Raw genomic sequence first — 21,878 nt, 5'->3', positions numbered from 1 at the left:
GGTACACACCGTAGAATTAGCATTAGATTAATAATTGCTGCTTTTTTTTTTTTTTTTTTTTTTTTTTTTTTTTTTTTTTACTGTACTTTCAGATCTCAAATCACCATATTAAAGAGTTAGAGAGAAAGCTCCCTTGTCGTGATCATAGACAGCATCAGAAAGGCAAGAAGCATGCTGCAAAGGAAGCATCTGTTTTCAGCGATGAAGATTTTGAGAAGATGAATGAAGAATGGTTACGACTGTATTAATTCTGCTCTTCAAGATATAGCAAATTTACTGACACATTTGGTGATCCAAATGTAGAAAATGTTCGTAAGGTGTCCTTGTTATTTACAGGTAATGCATGGGGGCAATTGATATATGCTGAAATTGCTGGTAATTGTTCTATTTCATTGTTACATATATATTGTTAATATAAATATGTGTGTGTGTGTGTCTGTATAAGTAGTCCGTATGACTAGAAATTTGCACAGATGTATCGCTGCTTGTATTTCAGAATATGAAGAGGGCTGTATTAGAAACATATAATCTCTGCAAACTACTTGCATGTTTTGATAATCTTATTAAAAGAAGTAATTCTTTGAGTACGAACTTATGAAAGATGGGAAAGGGAGACTGCCCTCACATTTAAGTCAGCTGATTATTGAAATAACTGCTGCTTCAACTGTAGATATCAGCTTAGTAATTTATTTCTTTCTTTTCACTGTAACTTATGTTGTTTTAATCTCACAAGTTGATTTCTTAAATATCTGATGCCAAAAATCCATTCTTGAAAATTTCCAAATGAGTTGTGATGCATGCCATTTAGAGAATCAATCAAAATACTCATGTTATTCACTGTGATTGAACATGATTGAAAAACTGTTGAATATTGTTTCTTAAATGATACATAGATTATGTATCTGTAGTTAGTAGAAATTTGTGGTTGGTATATTTTGATATTACAGATTTGCTAGGCCTGATCCTGGCATGAACCCATGTCCTTAGATGGCCAGTCCCACTCTCTGTGACTCCTTGGTTGATGTATAATTACCAAAAAATTTTTGTCTTCATCTTCATTACAATGCTTTGAAGATCTTTCTCTTTTGTTTCTGAAAATTCGAAGGCATAGTTTGTATGACATCAGTAATGTGTTTTGATTTGGCTTAATTCTGGATTATTTTGATAGCCTTAGGAGAGCTTGCTAATGTTTAGTGTGTAACTTACATTTCCATCCTTTTAACACTATTTGGAATGGCTTTGAATGATAGACTAACAGGTAGGATTGTTCTGTTTGTCTTTGTGAGTTCACTTATAATAGTAACATTATGGCATTTTCTCTATGGCTCTGAATATGACTTTTATAACCTAGTACCGTCACCAATGTATGCATTTGTCATTACTAGATACTTGTTTCTTATTTTGTCATTTGTTATTCTTTGCTTTATGATTTATGCTTGTGTTAATTCTCATTCTCGCACTTGATTTTCAGAGTTGGCACAATTGATGGAAAAAGGAGAAATAAGTTCCCATACTGTGGATATAAAAATGCCCTAAACCTGTGAATCAAAAATTTGTGAAGTTAAAATTGGGAGATTATCAAAACAACTTGTAAAGAAACCTCAGTTAGAAACTATTGTAAGAAACATTCAGACTTTACAGAACTATAGTAATGTTTGGGCATGACAAAGTGATTGGTGAGTGTGTGCTTGGCTTGACAGCGGCTGTAGTATCATATTATCTTGTATGGGTTGTTGGACTTCCTTTTATGGACGATGATAGTATGTTAAGACCCTTTTTCCCTTATCCTATATATGCCATTGTTGTTCCTACTGTTATCCTCATGTTTCTGTTAACACTCACAGGTATTTATATTGTATGGGCTTTATGTAAAGCTGACAGAATTGAAAAGAGCAAATCAAAATCGTTGTAACTAAGAATTGGGATTTGCTACACTCTAGGATCTTATGCATAGTTTATGTTCATAATTGGTTTTATTACTGAGGTATTCATGATATTAGCTGTAATCTGTTTTCATAAAGGTTTTTTTTAGAACTAGTCTAAGAGTGGTGTGGACTTTGAATGGAATACTGTATTATTTTTACTTAAGTATTATTTAGTGTCCAATTTTCACTAATTGTAACTTTAATCATGTCACGTTGGATTATTGTTGGCATCTCGGGGGTCACAAATGGTGGAAAATCAACTCTGACCAAGAGGTTGCTGGATGTCCTGCCAGACACTACAAGACTCATCTGCCAAGATGATTATTTCTATCCTGAGGATTCACCCCACCATGTTCCTTGTCCAGGTGGCTTGGATCATCACAACTGGGATATCATTTCAAGTATGGATATGACCAGAATGATGAAAGAAATAAGGGAGATTATACATTCCAATCCAAAACCCAAGCTAAAAGCTCTAGAACCAGGGGACGTCTCCTATAAGGCATCATCATCTTTAGTAAGTGATGTTACTGCAGGAACTTTACCAGTTCTGCTCTTAGATGGATTTCTGCTCTTTGGTCTCACTGAATTAACAGAAATGTGTGACTTCTGTTTCTTTTTTACCCTGAGCCGTGAGCAGTGCTGGGATAGAAGAAAAATTCGAAATTATGAACCTCCTGATCCTCCTGGTTATTTTGAGCATTGTGTTTGGCCAATGTATGAAGCCCACTTAGACTATGTGAAGAAGAATGTCCCAGATGTGATATTTTTGGATGGTATGGAAGATTCTTTTCAGATGGTTTGCCAGCAGATAGAGACAGCTTCTAAAGTATCTCCCTCAACATTCATACCAAGTGGGCAGATGGTGAAAATTGGTGTACATGGAAAGGAACGTCAGAACTCAAGATAAATTTAATTATGTGGTTTTTCACATGCAGAATACTAATTCTAAAGCCAATGAAGTGAGGATACAGTGAAGATGGATTGCTTAGAATGGAGCTTTAACCTTGAAATAGAATTTTGTTTTGTAAGATACAAAAATCTGGAGAAATGAGCATGTCATGGTACAAATAGTAGTTCAGTAGATGGTGACAAGATAGAAAAGTTTGATGATTTTGCAGAGAAAGGAAATGTTCTCAGAACTTTACTAGAGTCTTACAAACTAGGGTAAGTTTTTGTAAAGGAGGAAACAGTTTTTTTAAGGGACATTTGAAAAAAAAATTTTGTGTCAAGAAATGTTTGTGATAATTGCCTGGCTTATTTAAAGAAAACAAAAAAGACTTGGCAGGAATTTGGCAAGAATCCAAAAGATATAGAGTGAAGAGTACTGATGTGGGTACATGAGGAGTTGCTGTAGAATATACATTTTATTGTATGATGAAAATTTATGATTTTAAAAGAATGAATGATAAAGGACAAGTAAGTATGTTTAATAACTTAGTTCTAGGATGGTGAATATTATTGTAAGATCAAGAAAATCATAAGTAATGTATTAAAACTTGGTGGCATGTCAAAAAGATGTATTTAGAAGAATTTTGGAATAAATAATGTGCATGTAGTTAGTTTTAGAATAGTAAATATAAAGACTGAAGTGGCATTTTTGGCCCATTTTGCACATGACAGATGTCAGGATAGCTTGTATGGACATTAATGCAGCACACTTCAGAAATATTGAAGCAATGCAGAATATTAATGTTAAATGATAAACATAATAGCTTTATAGATTCTTTTATGACTCATATCAGGATCCTGTGAAGTATGCTTAATGGCATTACTTAGGCTTAACAGTGTAGGGACACATTATGTACCCATAGTCTTCTTTCAGACAAAAATTTTTTCAGACCTTCCTCCAGTTGTATACCACCTAGAGTTTGTCAGGTTGGTTTATAGAGTCTTGCTTACCTGTTTGCACATGGTGAGTGGTTTCTTCCACAGCATGATTGATGGTATCTTCACTTGTACAAAAAAAGCAAATATTCTAATGGCTGTCTATCTAGACTTATTGCATACCATGAGCCAGAAACATCTTTACTCTGGACAAGAGGGTACACATCATCATTCTCCACAGTAAGGTGCTAGACTCCACTACTCAGTAGCTTTATCACTAGATTTAACTTTATTCTTGAATGTAAGGTGTACACTCAATATTACTGGTTTCATCTCTTGTCATGTAATCATCCCAAGATATCTCAGAATATGACCTACTAAAGTAAAACCTGTGTTATCGGAAGAGCTTAGGGTAAATTAGTAGTTTTGGATAATAAGATTACATTTATTCAAGGGTTTTTGATATATTAAATTACTTAAAAATATTTTGAAAGAATTTACACATTCTTGATATTATGAAATAATTTAAATACTTGTAAATATCTTGCTAAGAGGAAACATTGATAAATGGAAACAAATGGCATTGAAATCCATTGTAAATGCTGCCTTAGACTTGCTTTCAGCAAGCATATTGCACAACTCCATCTCTTTTTTTTTTGAGTCTTAAAAACATTCCTCTTGCATTTTGTGCAAGACATAGTAGATGGGTTGTAGGAGCTGTTAGGCAATTGCTGACCGTGTTTGAAAGGGCCATTATCCACATTAGTAATCCAGGATGCACAAAATACACAATGTGCAAGGACAGTACACAACACTGTGCCATGAAGCACATAGGAGACAGTAAACAATCACCAGTGCCAAAAACATTGGGTAGTGAGTACACTAATTGCTGCAGTATGGTGTGTGGTTACAAGTTGAAATATTTTCAAGTATCATTAAGTTTTTTATGATAGTGGGTTTCCAACTGAAATAGAAAAAAAATATGTTGTTTTGAACGCTGTTGGCTCGAATTACAGATGACAGAGGTTTTACTCTATTCTCCTTAGCTATGGTGATGCCAGAGTATTTCCACTTTTGCTTGTATTAAACTACATATTGGCATTTACAGTATTTTGATATATATTACACAGTGTTAGCAAAGCTTTGATAATGTATCAATAAATGAGCTAATTTACATATGAGGAGGGGGTTCTGCACCTTGGGTCCCGTCCATGAACATTCTTTGTCGTCAAGTAACCCATTCAGCCTTTGTAAATTGCTAGCATTCACTGGTTAGTTTATCACAATCATGCACCACACAGACACTAAACCAGTACTTTTTCACATCCTTTCAAACCTTTTGCTCAGATTTTTGCCATGGCTTCTGGTTACCCTGGTGCTGCATTTCTTGAAGAACTGTTCGCTGTCAATCTCGTCCAGCTGATTTAAAAACTTTATGGGCTTTGTCAGATCCCCCTCATTCTCTTTACTTTCATGGTGGGTAGCATGGTACCCCATGGTCAGTTCTTTGTACTCCTTTAGGTGTGGTGGACAGACGTGTGAGGCATGATCCAGTTTTGGCCTGATGTATGTGGTGAATGATTTACCACCATGTCCTTGTCCATATATTTTAATGCAATTCTTACATTGGCCAGCAAACAGTTTGAATCTTTCATAACTCATGTGTATCTTTAGTTATAGATAAAGCACATTGAAGATCCCAAGGTCTCTCAACTTGAAAGCAGGTTTTTCATTGACTGAATCAGAGTTTTTTAAGAATCCATATAAAGGTCAGGGTGATAAGGAAGTGGGAAATAAGAAAAAGCCACATTTTTATTCCCTAGCACTTTAATGTAAAGCAACAATTGTGAGCCTACAGACTGTACAGGTTAAGTTGGTGGTTAAGCTGCATGCTAAACCATATAATGAATTACAATATAGGGCATACTGTGGCTGGTAACACAGGTGAGAATGGAAACATGTGTTACACATCTACTGTCCCTTGATAAACAGGAAGACAAGAAAGCTTTCCTTTCTGTCAGTCATCAGTAGTATCAGAAGCTTTTTTGGCCTTTAGTAATACCATCACCCTGAATAATTTTTTGAAAGAACATCCATCTGCAAAGAATGGTGATATAAAAGTTATGTCTCTGAAGATTCTGAAATGAGGGGCTTTGCTATATAATGGTGCTTATTCTGTCATCTGTAAAGCATGGCAGACACTTTGCAATCTCTTTAACCTGACATTTATCATCCACCCTTTCTGACCATCCATTGTTCTCTAAATGGAGACACACATTGATATACAGTTTAACCTTAGCCAGAACTTGAAAAATTTAATAATATACCATTGAAACTTCCTCTGGTTGTTTCCCAAGCATCAAAAGAATTGAGTGGCTCAAGACCCATTACTTTGTTTAAGATTTTTATGACACTTTAACCATTTACTTAACCTCCCTCATAACTTAAAGAAAATTCAATCTTTGACCATAGAACTTCATACAGTTCTTTTGTAAGCATTTAAGGAATTTGATGGTATGAGATCCATAACTCATCTTCTTTTTATGCCATTTACAAAAAGTTAATCTGGTCCTTAACTTGAAGAAAATTAAATCTTTGGCCAAGAACCTTTACATAGTTATTCAAATGTTTGAATGGCAGAAAGCTTAACTCTACCATACTTTTTAAGCCACCTTTTAAAAGATTTAATCTGGTGAATATTAAAAAGATTTCACCTTTACCTGTGAAACCTACTACAGGTGTTTTTCATATTCTTCGGTCAATATTTCCATCCATTTTGTTTTATTATTCATAAATATGCTGTGTTGCAGACATCATAAGAGTTCCATAGAATACTTTTTTTTTTCATTATACTTGATCGCCGTTTCTCACATAATTGAGGCAGTGCCAGGAAACAGATGAAGAACTGCCCATCCACTCAAATACACATATATGTACATAAATGCCTATACACATTCATATACATACATATACATATACATGTACATTTTTTTTTTTCTTTTTTTTTGCTTTGTCGCTGTCTCCCGCGTTTGCGAGGTAGCGCAAGGAAACAGACGAAAGAAATGGCCCAACCCACCCCCATACACATGTATATACATACGTCCACACACGCAAATATACATACCTACACAGCTTTCCATGGTTTACCCCAGATCGCTTCACATGCCTTGATTCAATCCACTGACAGCACGTCAACCCCGGTATACCACATCGCTCCAATTCACTCTATTCCTTGCCCTCCTTTCACCCTCCTGCATGTTCAGGCCCTGATCACACAAAATCTTTTTCACTCCATCTTTCCACCTCCAATTTGGTCTCCCTCTTCTCCTCGTTCCCTCCACCTCCGACACATATATCCTCTTGGTCAATCTTTCCTCACTCATTCTCTCCATGTGACCATACCATTTCAAAACACCCTCTTCTGCTCTCTCAACCACGCTCTTTTTATTTCCACACATCTCTCTTACCCTTACGTTACTTACTCGATCAAACCACCTCACACCACACATTGTCCTCAAACATCTCATTTCCAGCACATCCATCCTCCTGCGCACAACTCTATCCATAGACCAAGCCTCGCAACCATAAAATATTGTTGGAACCACTATTCCTTCAAACATACCCATTTTTGCTTTCCAAGATAATGTTCTCGACTTCCACACATTCTTCAAGGCTCCCAGAATTTTCGCCCCCTCCCCCACCCTATGATCCACTTCCGCTTCCATGGTTCCATCCGCTGCCAGATCCACTCCCAGATATCTAAAACACTTCACTTCCTCCAGTTTTTCTCCATTCAAACTCACCTCCCAATTGACTTGACCCTCAACCCTACTGTACCTAATAACCTTGCTCTTATTCACATTTACTCTTAACTTTCTTCTTTCACACACTTTACCAAACTCAGTCACCAGCTTCTGCAGTTTCTCACATGAATCAGCCACCAGCGCTGTATCATCAGCGAACAACAACTGACTCACTTCCCAAGCTCTCTCATCCCCAACAGACTTCATACTTGCCCCTCTTTCCAAAACTCTTGCATTCACCTCCCTAACAACCCCATCCATAAACAAATTAAACAACCATGGAGACATCACACACCCCTGCCGCAAACCTACATTCACTGAGAACCAATCACTTTCCTCTCTTCCTACACGTACACATGCCTTACATCCTCGATAAAAACTTTTCACTGCTTCTAACAACTTGCCTCCCACACCATATATTCTTAATACCTTCCACAGAGCATCTCTATCAACTCTATCATATGCCTTCTCCAGATCCATAAATGCTACATACAAATCCATTTGCTTTTCAAAGTATTTCTCACATACATTCTTCAAAGCAAACACCTGATCCACACATCCTCTACCACTTCTGAAACCACACTGCTCTTCCCCAATCTGATGCTCTGTACATGCCTTCACCCTCTCAATCAATACCCTGCCATATAATTTACCAGGAATACTCAACAAACTTATACCTCTGTAATTTGAGCACTCACTCTTATCCCCTTTGCCTTTGTACAATGGCACTATGCATGCATTCCGCCAATCCTCAGGCACCTCACCATGAGTCATACCTACATTAAATAACCTTACCAACCAGTCAACAATACAGTCACCCCCTTTTTTAATAAATTCCACTGCAATACCATCCAAACCTGCTGCCTTGCCGGCTTTCATCTTCCGCAAAGCTTTTACTACCTCTTCTCTGTTTACCAAATCACTTTCCCTAACCCTCTCACTTTGCACACCACCTCGACCAAAACACCCTATATCTGCCACTCTATCATCAAACACATTCAACAAACCTTCAAAATACTCACTCCATCTCCTTCTCACATCACCACTACTTGTTATCGCCTCCCCATTTGCGCCCTTCACTGAAGTTCCCATTTGCTCCCTTGTCTTATGCTCTTTATTTACCTCCTTCCAGAACATATTTTTATTCTCCCTAAAATTTAATATCAACATATACATACGCATACACAGACATGTACATTTTCACACTTGCTTGCCTTCATCCATTCTTGGCGGAACCTTGCCCCACAGGAAAGAGCATCGCCACCCCTGCTTCAGCAAGGTAGTGCCAGGAAAATGGACAAATAACGCCACATTTGTTCATACTCAGTCTCTGGCTTTCATGTGTAATCCTCCGCAGACTTCTTCATGGTTTACCTCAGGCATTTCACATACCCTGGTTTGGTCCATTCAGTCCATTGATAGCACATCGACCCTGGTATACCACATTGTTCCAATTCATCCTATTCCTTGCATGCCTCTCACCCTCCTGCATGTCCAGGCTCCAATTGCTCAAAATCTTTTTCATGCCATCCTTCCACCTCCAGTTTGGTCTCCCACTTCTCCTTGTTCCTTCCACCTCTGACACATATATCCTCTTTGTCCACCTTTCCTCTCTCATTCTCTCTATATGTCCAAACCATTTCAACACACCCTCCTCTGCTCTCTCAACCACACTTTTTATTTCCTCTCATCTCTCTTATCCTTTCATTACTTACTTGATCAAACCACCTCACACCACATTTTGTCCTCAAACATTTCATTTCCAACACATCCTCCCTCCTCCATACAACCAGTCACTTGATTTTTGAAAACTTACATGTTATTAACTTTAAACACTGATGTAAGGTGATTACCAATGGCTTTATTCTTTATCATCAACTTCTGCATACTGCACTTTATTTTTAGGTGTTATTCAATAGTCATTATCCAAATCAGCAGCTTTGTAGACAAATGTTAATTATTTACATTCATATATTTTACCTTATGTACTCTACATAGGTGTAAGGTTACCTGTTGACTACCTTACTTGGCCAGTGATTTTATAGGGGCAAAATTCAAAAAAGTTTTTGAAAAATAACCTCATTTGTAAATGTTATATACTGCGGAGTTCTAATACATTTCAAGGGGAATTCCTTTGAAGGAACCAACAGAATACTTTTGAACATTGAAATCTTAAAGATTAGCATACGGTCATAACACTTGTCTGTGAGTTGTAAATCCATGCCATGGCATGCGGTTGGAAAGTCAAAGATAAAGATGATATTCATTGTAGAATTGCACAGGTTTTAACGGTGCAAACAAATTTCTAAATGTACTTTACAGAACTGTAAAAATACATAACAAAATCTTGATGAAAGACTGTATGCAGCTTTTAGAATGTGAGCCTTATGCAAAACCGAATGCTTTACCATGCTCTCAGGCTTTGGACAGATGTTATTCTATAATACCAGTGTATCTCCTGTAAAAATCAATTGCTGTGACAAAGCAAGTGGTAAAAGCCATCATCTTGAATTTATGCATGTTTTCATATAGTCAATGGTGGAGGGAACAAGAAGTGTGAGACCAAATTGGAGTTGGAAGAATGGAGTGAAAAAGATCTTGAGGGATTGGGGCTTGAACATGCAGGAGGGTGAGAGGAGTGCAAGGAATAGAGTGAATGGGAACTCTGTGGTATACTGGGGTAGACGTGCTGTCAATAGACTGAACCAGGGCAAGTGAAACATCTGGGATAAACCATGAAAAGGTCTGTGAGGCCTGGATGTGTTAGGGAGTTGTGGTTCTGGTGCATTACACCTGACAGCTAGAGACCAAGTGTGAACGAATGTGGCCTTTTTTGTCTGTTTTCGGTGCTACTTCGCTGATACAGGGGGTGGCAATGCTGTTTCCTGTGGGGCGGGGTGGTGCCGGGAATGGATGAATGCAATCATGAATATGTACATGTGTATATATGTATATGGCCGAGTATGCATATGTATATGTGTATATGTTGATAAGCATGTGTATGTGTGTGTATGGTCATGTGTGTTTAGGAGTGGGTGGGTCTTTCTTCGTCTGCTTCATGGCATTACCTCGCTGATGTGGGAAACAGTGATCAAGTATAATAAATGATTAAATAACTTACCTATGTGTAAATGTGTGATTTGCTTTTTAAGATTTGCTGTGGGAATTGTAGGAAAATTAAACATGTGTAGTGAAGCTTATTTTTGTAATAATTTGATGTTACAGCATTTTTGTAGACAATTTTTTTATGTATATCCAGGCTACCCAGACTCCACTTGCATGAGGTTACACTATGAGTGAGGAGTCACCTTTGACAAGGCTGTATCATTAGGGGTACAGCCTCATCAAAGAAATTTTCACTTCAAAGGAGTCCACATTTCCCCACTACAGGAAGTAGTGCAGCCTTGGACTGCAGGACTCGCCTAGAAAGGGGTCCTTGGGTGATTGTAAACAAAGAACAACTATAAAATATTCTGCAAACAGCAGTTAAATGTTAGGAGTAGCTTTAACTAATGAGATGTAAAACAGATTTTTGTACATTTCAAAGAATCAGACACTTCTGCACCAGTTATTGAATCACTTATGAAATCACCATCTTTGTAACTCATCTTGGCTATAGTAGTTTAGATTATAAATAGAAATTGAAAAAATAACTTTTCCTTACCATAACACAATACCTATTAGATTATTATTTTTTTTCTTTTTTTTTGTCTTAAGTGGTGGTCTACAGTTCTGAAGTTGAACCCACAGTATCTGGTCATCATTGACCTTAACTAATTGACATGACTTATTTGATGAGCTATCTTTGGGACACACCTCTCTGACCTCACAAAAGAATTTGCCCTTACAATCTGTAACACTTCTGTGACTCTCCAGCAAACATTGCCAAACATTATAGGAAGTCGGGCACAAGCAGGTGCTGCTGATATATCCAGAAGACAAAAGTCTGCACTCTCAGCAAATTGTTTTTACTACATAGGCATGTAGATATATGTTGGAAAATATTTTTGGTTGGATAGGTTAGCATATGAATTTCCTTAGTCTGGTGTACCAATTTCCTCCTATAAGATAAAATGTTGTTAACAAGATACATTTCTTTTTAAAGATTAGAATTAAATGATGACTTTTACTAGTGCATTCATATTTTATTAATATGTGCTAACTATATTTACAAGTGCTAAACTCAAAAGTTGGGTAATTTTTCTCATGGATAACTACCATCAATTAATAGAAAGCATTAGTTAACACTGCTTCAGCTCGGCCTCAAGGGTATTTGCTTTACTCTGGGTCTGCTCTCCTAAGTTGATATGTTGTGGCTGAAGAATGTATAGCAACCCATGAGATTCTAACTGGAATGTTCAATGAGAACTATTTCATGTGTGTTATAGCTGTAAATTAATGTTAAGAATTTTTTAGCTAATATTTCATGTTTCTGCTAGTAATTGTAAAGCTACACATTAATTGAGATGTTTTAAGATAAAGTGATAATGCAGTGCTTTTAAATGCTTTATATAAGTAAACTCTTAAAATTAAAGAAATGCTCAAAATTTGGCATAGAGAGAAGAGATTCATAGGTTATTTTCACCTGAATACATGACTAGTGTGTCACTGAGGTGGGCGTGAGTTACAACATTCCTCTGTTAGCAGAATACTTTAGTGCTGTCCCACGATTCCATCATTCCCATTGTTAAATATTCATCACCGGAATGATGTTTAGATATAGCACTATTTCTTATTTGGTTATGTTATTTTTAGCTTTGATTTTGCATAGATTTTTGTAGAAACTGTAAATCTTTTTTTGTATTATTTTCCAGTGGAAAAGAGGAAATATTGTCTGACAAGAAAGTGTTGGGATTATGTAAGTGAGATTGGAAAAGAGACTTGTTTGAAGAAATTCCAGTAGATTGAAGTATAGAATGGCAAATGATGAAAGTCAGTGAAGTTAGGGGAATGGGTGAGGAATGGGAGGTATTGAGTTGGTGGGATGAAGTGATGTTGCTAGTGAAAAAGAAAAGACAAACATATGGGCATTGCTTACAGGGAAGGAGTGCAAGTGACTGGGAAATGTATAAGAGAAGTTGGCAGGAGGTCGAGAGGAAGGTGCAAATGAGAGTTGGAGAATAAGAAGTTTTGAAAGGAGGTTAATAATGTGCTAAAAGCTAGAGAACAAATAGGTTCATTGGTGAAGGGAGGAAATGGGGAAAGTGGTTACAGTGATGAAGTGAGGAGATGGATTGAGTATTTTGAAGGACTGTTAAATTGGAGAAAGTGAATTGTTTTAGATACTTGGGTCAGAACATGGCAGTGAATGGAAGAAGTAAATCAAGGTGGGTGAGGGGTGAAGGTTCTGGGAGCACTGAAGAGTATGTTGAAAGAGGTATCATTGTCTAGGAAGGCAAAAAGTAAATTGGAAGGTATTAGTAGTTCCAACAATATTTCATGGATGATACAGAGGAGGTTGAATATGGTAGAAATGAAATGCTTGAGGAAAATATGTCATGTGAGGTGGTTTGACAAAGTAATAAGATGGTAAGAGTGGTTAAGAGAGCTGAAGAGGGTGTGTGAAAATGGTTTGGACACATGGAGAGAATGAGTAAGGAGAGGCTAACAAAGAGGATATATGTCAGAAGTGAAGGGAACAAGGAGAAGCAAGAGACCAAATTGGAGATGGAAGGATGGATTGAAAAATATTTCTAGTGACTGGTGCCTGAACATGCAGGAGGGTGAACAGTGTGCATGGGATAGCGTGAATTGGAATGATATCTATACAGGGGTAACATGCTGTCAATGTACTGAAGCAGGGAATGTTAACCAGCTTGGGTTAAATTGTGGATAGCTCTGTGGTGCCTTGTTGTGGATAGTGAGATGTAGTCTCATTGCATTGCACATGACGGCTTGAGAATGGATGCAAAAGAATGTGGTCTTTCTTAGTATGTTCCTGTTGCTACCTCTTTAATGCTGGAAATGGCGATTAAGTATGATGAATAAGAAAAACCATGAAGTCAGTGGTCAGAATTTTATGTTTATATACAGCTTCATGTAAATACCTTTTGTTGTAATTTGCAGTCACAACCATGACTGCAATCTCTTCATTCACTTTCAGCAGACTCCTACACTCATCAAAGTGACCTATTTTTTTGTCTAGCTCCTTTTATTTAACTAACTGAATTGCATTTGCATGCAAAAACAGTGGTACAGTAACTTTTTTTCAGAAGTGGTGTTGAATATTTCATGACTTTGAAAAACCCTTCACTTGTCTTATTTTCATAGCCAAGAGCATCTTATCACTAAAGTAATGGGGTTTAACAAGTTTCCTTCTTTTACATAATCATGGAAAACTGTAAATGATTTGGGAAATAGAAAAACAGGACATTATTCAAAGCATTAATTTGAGTCTTAATTATCCAATTCTTGGCATTTTTCTACGTTTTACTAGTAAATTGAGATTACTCAAAATATTCTGATTCATTTACTCGGGGAAGCTGAAGCAAACCATTTATAATCAACAGGAGCTTGAAACAGGCTTCCAATGTCAACATCGTTACCTAAGTTTACCTGGATAGCGCTTTACTGCCTTCAGTCCGACACCAACTTCTATCAAGTATGCACATTCAAAGCAGGTATTTAACTAGTTGTCACTATGTAGAAAATTCCTCTGAAAGGTTGGAAACACCTTTAGTCCTGCTACTTGAAAATTGGAGTATGAATCTTGATTCAAAGTGTTAGGTGTAGATTTTGGCTTTGCAGAGTGTAATAAGAATTGCTTGGATTTAGTAACTACTCATTCTCATTTGAAATCAAACTTGGAACATACTCTGATTCCTCCCTAAATCGTGCCTTTACTTTAATTAAGAAAAGGATTGGCTATATGATGGGTTGAAGCTGCTTGTGAAAAATTGTCCCCATACCCAACACGGGTATCCATTTTCCTCTTAGTGTAAATCAGAAGGTGAGAATTAAATTCTCTAAACTACAGTTCCATCATTATGAAAATCACTGTCTAATTAAATGTTCATATAATGTGATATACCTGTTAGTGAGCTCTGACACTATTTGCCAGTTTACTTTGAGATTTATGCTATTGGGGTGCAACCATAATACCCTTCAAAATTTGAGAGGCTGTAGTCTAGCTCAGATGCAATGCCAGGGCCTTGGTTACGGCTGGATCAGAGATGGTCGAGTGCCCATTCCTGACATAATTTGTACATCTGACACTTGGACAGTTACGAAATATATTTTCATGAGATACTGACTGATGTAGCCGAGATTTGCATGGATACTTAATGACAAAAACACTAAAAACAGACAAAGACCATGGTGAACTTGCATGCCATGGCATATGACAGAATAGAGAGCTCCACATGCTCCTGATAAACTCAGTTGGGGTCCAAACCTCATCTTTAGTAGTCCCAAAGACCATACTCATCTCATAATACAGTAAGTACTTTGTTGACCGAAGGGCCACCGTATTGATATAGGACCCTTGGACAGGGTGTATGGAATGAAAATGGAAATGATGAATGGAAGTTATCGGAGGGTATTTAAAGAAAATTGGTATGGACAGGAGTGAATGAAAATTATCCGAGAAGAGGGAGAGAAGGATGTCTAGTTATGCTAACAGCAAGAGTATGGAAGGGTGTCACAGAGCTTGGAATGGATCAAAAATAGTGTAGGTGAATGGAAATATGCTTGAGTATGTGTATATCCACCAAGGAATATGAAGACTGTGCAAGTTAAGGATGAAATGAAGCATTTCTGGAGAAATTTGAATGACTATAAATATTTATGAGAGAAAGGGGGTTGTAATGGGTGATATGACTATGAATGTGAGATGTGATGATATTAGCGAGATGGTTGGTAAATGAGAAATGCCTGGAGTAAATGAGAATAGAAGTTATCTTGTGGATGTTTGTGCTGAGAGGGGTTTACTCCTTGCAAACGTCTTTTTTCAGCACAAGATTATCCACAGGTATACATGGATGAGAAGTGATGGAAGAGAAAAGCAAAAGTGTTTGCTTGCCTATGTGGCAGTGGATGAAAGATTGAGAAAGGCTGTGCTAGATGCGAGAGTTATGAGAGAAATCTTTGGAGACTGACCATTTTGTGGTTCTTTTAGGGGTAAGGATCAGGAGAAATGGAGGTATGGTGTAAGGAAGAATGAAGAAGTAAAAGTGTTGGCAAGTGAGAAGATGAATCAGGAAGAATGCAGGGAGGAGTATGAAAGGAGGTAGATATAGTGACTGAAAGTTTAGATTGAAGTGCAATAAATGTAGGGATGCAGTCATGTGTGAATGAGGCATTTAAAACATATGTAGAAAGATTGTTAAAGGTTGTAGAATTAGTGGTTGGATACAAGGTCATAAGATATAGGAATAAATAGGGAAATGCAAGGTGGATGGATGAAATTAGAAATGCTGAGGAAAAGAAAAATGCATATGGTAGATTGCTCCAAAGGAATGAACTAGTGGAAGTGCAGCAAAGGAGGAGGGAAGAATATACAGTGTGTAAGTGGAATGTTAAGAAGCTGATAGTGGAAAGCAAAGAAAGAGCAGATGAAGATTTTGAGAGAAAGTTGAGTGAAAAGTTTAAGGAAAATAAGAGATTGTACTGGAAGGAGGCAAAAAAGGAAGGTGGATGTAAGAGTGGAAATTTTAGTGTGAGAATTAAGGAAGAGATGCTGCTGTTTAAAAGGAAGGAGTGAAATTAAGATGGAAAGAGTCTTTTGAAGAATTTATGAATATGCAAGGTGAGGCAGCAGTTGTTACATGCGTGGTTAGGGAGGATGGAAGGAAGAGGATACGAGCACAAAAGCCTGTAGCAAGAAGGATGAAGGATGGAAAGGTACCTGGAGTGGGTGGGATTATGGCTGAAATGTTGGAGTATGGAGGAGAAAGTGTGATAGAATTGATGCATATAATATGCAAGTTATATGGAAGCAAAAGTTTGCCTGAGGATTGGCTGAAAGCTATTATTGTTCCTTTATTCCAAGGAATAGGTGCTAAGGATATATGAGCAATTATAAGGGAATGAGTCTGTTGATTATACCAGGAAAAAAGTATTGGAAGAGTGTTGATTGAGTGATGGAAATGAATAAATGCAGAATAAGTGAGGAGCAAAGGGGTTTTAGAAAAGATAGGGCATGGCTGGATCAAATTTTTGTAGTGAAGGCATCTGGAAAAATATCTATCAAAAGGTAAAAACCTATATGCATCTTTTATGGATCTAGAGAAAGCACGTGACTGTTGGGTGCAATGCTTTATGAGATGTGTTAAGGATATATGGAGTATTGGGACTACTGTTGGATGGTGTGAAAGCCTTCTATTCTATAGAGTAGCAGTTGCATGTGTAAAAGTGGATGAAGAGTCGAGCAAAAGTTTTGGTATATAAATGGGTGTGAGATAGGGCTTTGTGATGTCACCATGGCTTTTTAACATATGGATGGATGAAGTGATAAGAGAAGTGAAAGCAAACTACCGAAAGGGGGTGTAGAGATGGAGTGTAGTGGTGAGGTATGATGGCAAGTGACAAACCTGTTTGCAGATGATACTGTGATTATTGCTGAGAGTGAAGCAGAGTTGCAGAAGGTTGTGTGTTTTATGAAGTTTGTAGTTGTAGGTGAGTGAAGGTAAATGCAGGTAAAAGTAAAGTAATGGTGTTTGAAAGGAAATAAAGTGAAAGTAAAGATTTTGCAAAACCCTATAGAGTGAAAGAAGAAAGTGTACTTAAACAGATTGTAGATATGGATTGGTAGAAAGACTGGAAGAGGTGAAAGAATTTAAGTATATAGGAACTATCTTGGGTATTTTTGATGAGATAAGGGAGAGAGCAATACAGGTTAGAAGAGTCACTGGATTTCTTAATAGAATAATAAAGGGTAGAGGTGCAAGTAAGTGAAGAAATGATTCAGGGACAGCATACTCACGGCGGCCAAGAATCCAGGCTGTGGAAGTAAGGTATTTGAGAAGAGCATTTGGTATGACAAAATGAGATTAAAAAAGAAATGAAGGGGTGTATGAGAGATGTTGTAAGGCAGGGAATGAATGGTAGATTGTTAGAGAGGGTGAAACGTAATACTTTGAGGTGGTTTGGGCATATGGAAAGAATGCAAGACAGGGAATAAACATGGAGAGTGTATGATAATACAATTAAAGGGGTTGGTGTGAAAGGAAGACCACCTGTGACGTGGAAGAATAATGGAGGAAGAGAAATTACGGAAAATGTGTGGAATGATATATGTGAGGGAAGCATGTAAGATAGGGATAAGTGGAGACTTTTGCCATGGCCTCCCCCCTTGATGGGATTTCCCAGAGGGATTGGGTATCAGAGATGGAACCAATGTGGTGTTGTAGGAACAACTGGAGCACTCTTTTAACCAGCAGATCTATCCTTAGCATTATGTCTGGTGTCTTTTTATCATTTATCTATCTGACCCATCATCTACTTGATAACATCATTACTCTGTAAGGAGTTTGGTATAACTTCATAAGTGGGCTTCTTTAAGGCAGTATGTGAGAAGTTTGATGAAGCAGTGCATGCTGTTGAGGTTGTTTTATGTTTATTTGGTTGATTTTGCAAAATTACTTTTTAACTAGAGCATATTTTTACTTAATATAAGGACTTAGGCAGACATTAGGTATTACCAGACATTGCCTTAAGTGAAGAGTCATCTTTGGGAATGTTGTATCATCAGGATGCAATCACATCAGAGCCTCTCACCCCAGAGGAATCCGTCCTTTCCATGCATTGATTGCAGTGTAGCAGTGGGCTGCAAAAACTCCTGAGGAAAAGGTCCTTGTATTATAATTGTACATGTCATACAAGTTCAAGATTGTGTTCAATCTGCACCTATCAGTGAGGTAGACTGATTTTTATTTTGGTGACTGTAGACCTATCAAGCCAAACATCACCCCTATCATGGGAATGGACCTTTGATTTTGGATTATTTTTTAATATTCCATGAATTTGAAAGATACTATTTCACTTTTGCTCTCCATTACTGTTTTCCTGCTGTGTATGACAAGCATATATTTCATTCCATATCATCTGCAGTTCAATGAATTATTTTCCTAGGTTAAAAAAACACATGAATACATTTATGATAAACTTTACTGAATGCTCATACAACCAACTGCTTGTACAAGATACATTAAGATCAATAAAGCACTTCATAAAATGTTTTTGGTAATATAAAGCTCTTTGTGAGATGCCACGCACCTGAAGCATGATACAATAGCAGAAGAAAATGAAAAATATCTACAAGTTCACTGCCTCCACTATGTTAACTGTAGCTCTATGCAAATATCTGTAGCGTGGCACATTTAATGTGTGGCAAAAAATTTTATTATCCTTTACCTACCTGACTTTGCTACAAATTCTTTTAAAGACAAACTAACTTACATCTAATGCTACATGTAATTTCTTGGATTTTCAATATTTTTTACATTTGGTACTATTTTCCAGCTAAGAGTTCATTCTTATCTATCTATTGGCAAAGCCTGGACATTAGGAGAAAATCTCTAACCTTGCTACCTCAAATGAGTTCCACCTAAGAAATCTTATATTTACCAAAACTGTCTTCACAGACAATAATATCTATTATGGTACGTTTATTCCATTTCTGTTGTCTCATACTGCCACAACACAAACGCACATGCTATTACTCCTTACTGTGCCTCACAGGTTCATCTATGACCCATGTCTTGCTTGTCTTCCAGAAGTCAATAATACCAAGTTTGGTCTGACTTGCACACATTTTCACTGAAATGGCTAGCATGTCCAATTTGGTAAAAGTTTGTTTTAACTATGAGTTTTGCTTCAGAGTGTCTTGGATGGTTTTACTGTAACCTACATCTGGTTGGTTTAAGAGTGTTTCATCATAGGCCATATTAGCAGTGCCTTGCAGGGTTTCTGTGTTAACAGTGTCTACTGTATCTTGGAGTCTGTGTGAAAAGTGCCTAATGTATCTTGCAGGGTTTTTGTATTAAAAGTCTATTATAATTTGCAGGGATTTTATGTTAATGTGTGAAGTGTATTTTGGATTCTGCAGAATTTTATGCTAGTATTCTAGTAAATGTTGTAGGGTTTATGTTAAAAGTCCTAGTGTATCTTGCAAAGTTTTTGTGTTAATGTCTAGTGTATCTTAGTCTAGTGTGGTTTGTGTTAACAGAGTCTAATGTAACCTGCAGGATTTTTGTTTTAAAAGCATCTGTTGTATCTTGCAAAGTTTTTAGTGTAGCCCACAAGGTTGTTGTGTTAACAGTATCCAATGTATTTTGCACAGTTTTTGTGTTAGTCTACAGTTTACCTTTCAGAGTTTTAATGTTAACACTGTCTACTGTACCTTGCATAGGTTTTCTCTTAAGTGTCTTGCAAGATTTTTGTGTTGAGTGTATGGTGAATCTTGCATTTTTTTTGTGTTAACAGTGGCTAACATATCTTGTAGGGCTCTAGTGTTACCATTAACTAGTGTACTTTGCAGGGATTTTTTGTGTTAACAGTGTCTAGTGTATCTTGCAGGTTTTCATGGTAACAGTGCCTTATGTATATTGCAAGTTTTTTTGGTAAACAGCATCTAGTGTATCTTGCAGGGTCTTGGGGTTAACAGCATTTATTGTATCTTGTGTTTTTTGTATTAACTATGTCTAGTGTATCTTGCAGGGTTCTTATGTAAACAATGTCAAGTGTATCTTGCAAAGTTTAACTCGGAAGCAAGTTCTGCCAAGGATAGTCATTCTGAACAATATCATTATGCTGTATTGTTTACAATATGTAAATAATTTAAGGTTAACTACATTCTGGATTTGGTTTATGTCCACTAAAGATTGTCAAATATATACAACACACTCCAGTTTGCATGGTCTCTACAAGATAGTTTTCTCATTCCCTACTATGTTCATTTATGACAAGTTTCGGACACTGTGTGTTGTTTGTGGGAGTAAGAATCAATCAATAATGACTGATTTAAATCTAATAAATACTGAGAAATTATGACATTTTCAAAGCATGTTTCCACCACATATTTCTTTCTCTGTTTTCTATTTCTTGTGGATAGGTAGCTAGGAGGCTGATCCTAGCCAAATGTCTCTGCAATGCATGGATGTGAAAATTTAATAGTACAGACCTCCCTAAGTTCCAGGATGACATGCCTGAATACATGGTGCGAATATATATATTCTATGTAAAAGTGCCACACTTCATTGTACTCTCTGGTACTTCAGTCCCAAGTGTCACATTGTAGATTGATGTGACTGGGATAGCAAAGTACAATGGTAGATACAGAGGTATCACCAGTACATTGTAGTACAATATCAGGTACAGTAATGTCACTAGTGAACTGTTGTGCAGCAACAGATACAGTGGTGTCACTGGTACAGCATAATTATAGCAACACTCATACTAGTACATTATAATGCAAAACTAGATACACTAGTGCCACTAGTACAGTATATAATACAGTACTAGATACACTGATGTCACCAGCACAAAATGGTGCAGAATTTGATTCACTGGTATCACCAGCACTCTGTAATGAACCATGTTAGAAAATGGTGTCAATAGTACATTGTAGTGCAGCACTAGATACATTTGGTGTCATGAGGACAGTATAGTGTAAGACTAGCAACAAAGATGTCACTAACACAGAATATTGTACAGCATCTGGCATAGTAAAGGATATCAACTAATTTAATGCAAATTTTACAACTGATTTTCCACAATAGTCAAGAGGCAAATCTGTAACAACACTATAGTCAATTGGAAATAAAGTTTAAGGATTCTTGTTAACTCAATTAAAGTGGATGGGGAAATAGCAAAGCAAAACCAAGAGTTAAAGCAATTTAGTTGATGTTCATCATTTCAACTGGAAGAAACTAATTTTTGATAATATATCAAATTAATTGCCAAAGGAAGGCACTGAAAACTATGCTCAATAAGGGAATTAATATTGGCTGCAGTAAGCGTCATGAGGAGAAAGTGAGAGGCAGATGCCAAACACAACTATGATTGATGCCTTGAAGGTTAGGTGCAATGTTGGCACCAGTTTTCCTAATTCTACAGGAACTTGTGCAGGACATATGGAAGTATGAGAAGTGGCAGGAAGAGAGAGGTGGTGACAGCTCCAGAGAAGTTGCACAGGATGGCATTGCAGAAACACACTTCACCAGTGGGAGAGATCCTCTCGGCCTGCTGACATGCGTCTGGGTATGTCTTATCTGCACACCCACGCTTGGAGTCTACTAACCCAGCTGTAGAAAATATAGTAGGTCAGTTGTAGATGGGAGTGTGGAAAGAATCAGAGAATGGATAAAGTACAGGAAGTAACATC

General features: G+C 37.1%; 2 protein-coding genes across 19 annotated transcripts in view; one reads left to right on the top strand and one right to left on the bottom strand.

Moving 5' to 3' along the window:
• LOC139754268 (nicotinamide riboside kinase 2) overlaps window positions 1-21,878 on the top strand; it is an 88,365-nt gene that overhangs the window by 51,431 nt on the left and 15,056 nt on the right. For 4 of the 18 annotated variants that reach the window (XM_071671634.1, XM_071671636.1, XM_071671632.1 and 1 more), the window contains one exon: window positions 93-884. In XM_071671634.1, coding sequence (XP_071527735.1) covers window positions 93-120 — 28 coding nt within the window. In that variant the 3' untranslated portion in view covers window positions 121-884. Of the gene's footprint in view, window positions 1-92; window positions 885-1,471; window positions 5,473-14,064; window positions 20,543-21,878 lie in introns of those variants that run through there. The other 14 variants (XR_011713870.1, XR_011713869.1, XR_011713876.1 and 11 more) reach the window with 12 other exon arrangements.
• Window positions 18,644-21,878, bottom strand: part of LOC139754269 (uncharacterized) — a 125,386-nt gene continuing 122,151 nt past the window's right edge. Inside the window, exon 4 of the mRNA XM_071671640.1 lies at window positions 18,644-21,798. Within this exon, the coding sequence (XP_071527741.1) occupies window positions 21,605-21,798 (194 nt within the window). The 3' untranslated portion in view covers window positions 18,644-21,604. The remainder of the gene's footprint in view (window positions 21,799-21,878) is intronic.

This window comes from Panulirus ornatus, chromosome 16 (genome assembly GCF_036320965.1).
Source record: "Panulirus ornatus isolate Po-2019 chromosome 16, ASM3632096v1, whole genome shotgun sequence".
Lineage (NCBI taxonomy): Eukaryota > Metazoa > Arthropoda > Malacostraca > Decapoda > Palinuridae > Panulirus > Panulirus ornatus.
Note: the sequence above shows the minus strand (reverse complement) of the source record. Positions and strands in the feature narration are given on the sequence as shown.